The 5,840-nt window shown below is 35.9% G+C and overlaps 2 protein-coding genes across 16 annotated transcripts in view; one reads left to right on the top strand and one right to left on the bottom strand.

Moving 5' to 3' along the window:
* LOC111265892 (uncharacterized) overlaps positions 1 to 1,430 on the top strand; it is a 3,526-nt gene extending 2,096 nt beyond the window's left edge. For all 5 annotated transcript variants that reach the window (XM_022842879.2, XM_022842880.2, XM_086970704.1 and 2 more), the window contains 2 exons: positions 312 to 379; positions 685 to 1,430. In XM_022842879.2, the coding sequence (XP_022698614.1) occupies positions 312 to 379; positions 685 to 864 (248 nt within the window). In that variant the 3' untranslated portion in view covers positions 865 to 1,430. The remainder of the gene's footprint in view (positions 1 to 311; positions 380 to 684) is intronic.
* Positions 1,431 to 1,510: 80 nt separating this feature from the next.
* The window catches only part of LOC111265891 (uncharacterized), a 13,042-nt gene continuing 8,712 nt past the window's right edge, over positions 1,511 to 5,840 (bottom strand). For 4 of the 11 annotated variants that reach the window (XM_086970701.1, XM_086970702.1, XM_086970703.1 and 1 more), the window contains 5 exons: positions 4,462 to 4,590; positions 3,669 to 3,853; positions 3,091 to 3,222; positions 2,740 to 2,882; positions 1,511 to 2,607 (listed from right to left, as the gene is read on the bottom strand). In XM_086970701.1, coding sequence (XP_086826827.1) covers positions 2,193 to 2,607; positions 2,740 to 2,882; positions 3,091 to 3,222; positions 3,669 to 3,853; positions 4,462 to 4,590 — 1,004 coding nt within the window. In that variant the 3' untranslated portion in view covers positions 1,511 to 2,192. Of the gene's footprint in view, positions 2,608 to 2,739; positions 2,883 to 3,090; positions 3,223 to 3,668; positions 3,865 to 4,377; positions 5,445 to 5,840 lie in introns of those variants that run through there. The other 7 variants (XM_086970696.1, XM_086970700.1, XM_086970695.1 and 4 more) reach the window with 6 other exon arrangements.

Genomic DNA, 5,840 nt, shown 5'->3' with positions numbered 1-5,840 from the left:
ATATAGGATATAGCAGCGCGTCATCAAGAAATTTGCCTTCATAGTTCTTTCTTCTTTCTTGTTTCTATTTGAGACACAATTCGTATAATTCTACCACTTATTGCTAAATATTACAGCTATTAATAAAAGTCTATAGTATTACATATATATGTATATAAAAAAACAAGAACTTCTTCTTTCTAGAACACAAGAAAATAAGCTTGTCATGGCAAATAACAGTGGGTCAGAAAAAACGTTATTTATGTTGGTTTGTCTCATGAAATTCGTAATTTAGAAATATGAGGATTATAATGTTTATTTAATGATTTCAGGTATACAGGTGGGCGGTGGAAACGGAAGCCCATTACACCACAGTCCTTGCGGCATGTGCCACAGAGAAGTATGTATCTTGTATTATACCCGTTGTGACCTTTATCAAAGATACGAATTCAGCTGTTGAAATAGAGAAATCCATTTCAGGTTTACCAGACTATTTGTTCAACAAGAGTAAGCTAGGTAATTCCAAAAGAATTTTGTATATACGCTTAGCCCACTCCGCTATACAGAACAAAATTTAGACGAAAAAAATATTGCCTCTTTTTCTTAAAAAGTATACACAAACTTATTACATACGTCCATACTAATAAACATTATATTACGTAAAAACATTTTAGGAGTTTTTTTCTCTTTGCTCACTCGCTACAGGTACACGACAACGATCAAGCTGTCCTATGTGAATCAGGCTGCTCACTTTGGTTTCATCGGATTTGTACGGGACTAACGGAAGCAGCTTTTCACATGTTAGCGCAAGAAAGCCAAGCGGAGTGGGTGTGTGATCGGTGCGTCCACACGAGAAATGTGCCTCTTGTAAGGTTTAAGCAATGAAAAATATAGAACAGACAGCTATATTTGAAAACTGTTTGTTTGCATTTGCAGTTTTCGTAGGCATTATATACACCCTTATAATACTATAAGGGGCAAGTAGGTCAATCGAGCTGCCTAATAGCAAAACAAGAGGTGCGCAAATAGTTTAATCTCAATTTTTACATGTACACAATCTCTGTATATTGGAAGAAGTTGGTGAAGAGGAAGAATCGGTATATATTGAGGCCGAGGTGTCGATGTTATGATATTGTAAAAGTAAAGGTGATTATCCAGGCCAAGAAGCTCAAATAATGACCGGAAGGCGTTGCTGGCTCAAACGTGATGACCCAAAAATAATTCAATGGCTGCAATGTGCTTGGTCTCACTATACGAAAGATATACTATTATACAAGGTGTATTTATATATGATGTACACAAGAAATAAAAAATCTGTATGTCAAAAAGCCAATGACATACCAAAGTAGCTACGGCCATAGACGGGCGGCAGTATAGCAGATTACACAAATATGATTAATAAAGTGTAATTATTAATAAAGTGATGCTAATAAAAGTTAATTTACATCAAATATGTGTAGCGTTGATAAATATCGGTAAAGGCATACCCTACTAAAGATTGTAGTGCAAGCGTTATAATAACGCGAAAAAATTTTTGTTTAGTTTTCGAATAGCAAAAAAATATTTCAGTTTATTATAAATTTAGACTACAAACTTATTGACGGACGAGTTTTGGCAGGAAAAAATTTGGGCATACCCTACGTTACGAGGGGGAAAAATCGATTTTTGCATCTATTACCTGAACAAAAGTTTATCGTCTTCTACAAAACCCCTGCTTACTTTTTATCATTTCAGATTTTGAATATTTTTTTTTATTAGTATATGTTTACTAGGTTTACTTTTCATGTTCGCTTTTAGAATTTTAGATATGTATTCGTCAGTCGACTTGTTTTTTACCTATGTAACTTCTATTTATATTATGAGAACTTCCGGATCTTAATTATTAGAAATAAATTTAAAAAATAACATGGTCCAACAGATTAAGAAGTCAACCCTAGGACGACTTTACATGAAAAGAGCTTGGCAATGCTTAACAGCCTAATAAAAAATGAGCGTCCTACTCAGACATATATGATAACATACCATTGTCTATTAATGGTGCATTTTAAAATACGAGGACCCAAGTTGAATTAATGACCTTATAGTGTATATATATATATATATATACTCATCACTTGGCTAGAACTTGTAGGACCGCTACTAATAATAGCATGAACCAAAACTTCAATCATTGCATTTTCGTATGTTGTTTGAGTTCTCCAGTGGCGTACAGGTTACCGTGGCCTTTTGCTAAAAAGCCAATTGTAAACGAAACTTTCATTTTCATCGTTGTCATTCTGGCTGTCGTTTGATTCAACACGGTTAGGTGTAAGAGAAATCCCGGTAATTATTGATAAACTCCGGGGCTGACTGTGAGAAGAATCTTGCATTGCGCTCCTTTGTGCTAAAGTCGATGTAGTTTTTTTTGAAATTTTATAGTCGAGTGCTTCCATGACAGAGAAGGACACGTAGCGAACTACGATTTCATTCAGTTGCAGCTGTCTTAGAGTCGCTGTAAGTTCATCCTTGAACTGCTTGTAAATTTGGATGGCTTTTTCGTCCGGTGCGGCATCTACCAGTAATTGTATGACATGAGATAAAAACAAGACCCGATGGTATTCTTGGTCTTTTATTTTTCCCATTGGTAACCTGGAATGAAAAAAAATAAGGGTGCAATGAATGGTATGAACGATGCTTGCTTGGTTAAAATTTGACCAAATAAATACAGCATTAGCATGGTAAAAGAAAACTCAAATGTTATAGTTCACCTGTATTACTTACTTTAGCAATCGGAGGTACAAATTTCGCATACGCTCAAAAAGTTTCAGTGCCATTGTTGGAGCACGTTGGCAAATAAATATAGTGCCTTGATAGATATGGTCACGCTGAGAGGTTTTCGTCAATTCTGGTAAGTATAAGGCCATCTAAAAGTGCATGCAACAAATGAAACGATGAAGATTCGAGTCATTTCTCAAATATGATGTTATTCCAACTCCTTGAAGTGTCGATGTGGATCTTCACTCAAAATTAGTGAATCGCAGGCACAGCGATGCATGGAGACTGACTCAATACATTTTCAACAAAGCGTATAATAATCTTGAACGATAATTTTCCTCTGATAAGAATGCTGACCTTCAACGCAATGTAGAGGCCTCGAGAGGTTATGTACTCGATCTCAATATACTCTTCGCATAGAGATGCAATTAGTTCCATACATTTAAGTAATGCCGTGTCTCTGGCATAGGGTGTAGCGCCTCCTTGAATCTGAAAAATGATGAGAGTAAATACATCCAAAATAATGCGATATTCGGATAGACAGCTGAACTTATATACAGCCTATAGCGACATATTCAGACGTATCCGATTCGATTTGCATTAAACCTGTCATTGGGTCATATGGGGACACAGAAGTTTACTGTTGGACCTTTGTTAAAAGTACATCCCTTTACTAATTAGCTTTGTGAAGCTAATTAATATTTATTAGCGTTAATATTTCTAACGTTAAACGACAATGGCGTATATGTCTCTCTGTACTTACTATAGCTAGACAAAACTCTAGCAAACAATTACACGACATGTGCGTACGCATCTCAAACATGGACTCTTGGGTGGGACTTTGCTGAATGAGTATGTTTCCGGCATTCTACAGTCAATTTTCGTTTGAGATATACCAAAGTCGTTTTCGAGATACATGGAGAATATGTACATACAAGGCCATGCTGCAGCACATAGGTTATATGCTTATCCACTCCCTTGCGAAGAGCTGTGTTGACGCTGTGACACTTGCGAAGTTGGGATGCCAGCCCACGAAGTCCATATAGAGCAATCCCTGGCTGGAAAAATCCTTTTCTCAAACTTCCCGCTGTTTGCGATATGGCGCGTTGGCATTCATTATCTGCGTTTAAGCTGAATAGTGTTAAGACAGAATGTTGTTCCGCTAGATAATATATAATAGGATCTATGCTTGGAGGGTTTAGTCTTTTAGAATTGTTGTCTGGTTTTTTTCAAGCTACGCGAATTTTTCGAAAAACGTCTTAATCTCTTTCTATTATTTCTTGAAGAAGGACATTTCTATTATTGATGTCTTGAAGAACTTAGACTTCAAGAACAGGTACCTTTATTCCTGAACCATGTTGTAAAGTCTGTGGTGTCACACGACTGTTTCAAGAGGTTCCATTCAATACAGCAGACACACATACTAGTAAACTCCCCTGTTATAGCATTTTCTCTGATAACCCTGTTCGATTGGCTTTCTGTTATATTCCGATTAATACGTGGTATAATTATTTCTATAAGCTCTTCCACTGAACCACATAACGCAGTATTTTTTTATTGTAATTACTCTTCAAAGTAATCAATGAATCCATCAAAAAGAGGCAATAAATCTCTTGCTTATCAATCAAATAATTAATGACGAACTTTACTTTAAATCCGGTTCTTTAATAAAGTGTACGTACCGATAGCAACTTGATTTGAAATAATTAACTTGAGATAATTACATACCTATTGTAAAAGTATCACTATTGGCGTCCGATTGCGACAGTGACTCAAGGATAGCATTCGAGAGCACGGCAGCTCCGCGAATCGATTCTTCGTCAGGAACCTCAAATGAGCTAGAGAGGAACTCGTTTCCTTCCATATTTACGCGAGTGAACGATTTCAGATAGTGCGTAATCTTCTCAACCGTATTATTATCGTTTCAGTAGCATCCACTTTTCACTAACTAGACATGTATAAATTGGACACTAGCCACAGTCTAGACAAAGAATCGTGATTAATTTAACATTTGAAAAATTTCTTTATCTCAATTTGAGTTCGATTCTACAATCGAAATGTTACGTTCTACGAAGCTGTGTGAGCATCAGGCTTCTGAATCAACTGGCCAAAATAGAGGCGCCAGTCAGTTTTCTACGTTTGAACGTAGATGCATGTATTCAGGGCGTCCAAACATGTTGATACCGTAATGAAACAAAGTCTGATGCTAAACAAGCTTCATATTACAAACGATTCTCCTTTTTCAGTTGACATCGTATTTATAGAATCTGATAAAATTACGTGTCAAACACAAGAGCAACACCAAATCCCAAAGCGAATGAGTTTGTAAAAACGACGGAAAAAGAGCTTGCCCACCTGTTTTTTTTTGCACCCACATCATTGAGGTACCGCGACCCCCTTATCTCGTAGGCATATAAGATTTAGTGCCCGAGGACGCTTAACAAAAAAAAAATATATATCTGATTAGGGTGCATTTGATTTGCCTCTACTATTTGATAAAGGTATTTATAATTAACTTCAGCTCATCTCAGTTAAATATGACAGATGCTAGCAGACAGTAATCTATTTATAGTTACAACATCTCCATTTCAAACTGCTTCCGCTCGCCATATATTTCTGTATAATTATGTTGTTCTTTGCCAAACGTCCTCATTACGTAGCCGTTGTTATTGCATTTGTTCATACGCCCGATGACAGTAATACACGCCACACTTGCAATATAGAAAAGTACAGATTAAAGTTACATTGTGTGAATTTTAAAAATCCACTATTTCTGATTTTTTGTTCTGTGTAGAGAGAAAACGGTTGTCATCGGTATCTTCACGTACGTTCAACTGTGTAACGACGGGCCTGTACGAATCCCAGTAAAAACGATGACCTCAAATAATACTTATTATTATTATGTTTCTAATAGGTTGTCTTTTTTGAGTCGAATAATTCGAGCAGGCAATGCGAGTTGTTAAAAACAAAAAATTATTAAAATATAGAAAAAAAAAAAAGAAAAATAGCTAATTAGCTGTTACGAACAGTACCTTTGATTTGAATATTCTCAAATTATAATTCCCTTTTTTTAGTTGTCAATTTTAAAAGTCTATCACATATGATAT

Source organism: Varroa jacobsoni, unplaced genomic scaffold (genome assembly GCF_002532875.2).
Source record: "Varroa jacobsoni isolate VJ856 unplaced genomic scaffold, vjacob_1.0 scaffold_1022, whole genome shotgun sequence".
Taxonomy (NCBI): Eukaryota; Metazoa; Arthropoda; class Arachnida; order Mesostigmata; family Varroidae; genus Varroa; species Varroa jacobsoni.
The sequence above is the reverse complement of the archived record's forward strand: the minus strand, read 5'-3'. Positions and strand labels throughout refer to the sequence as shown.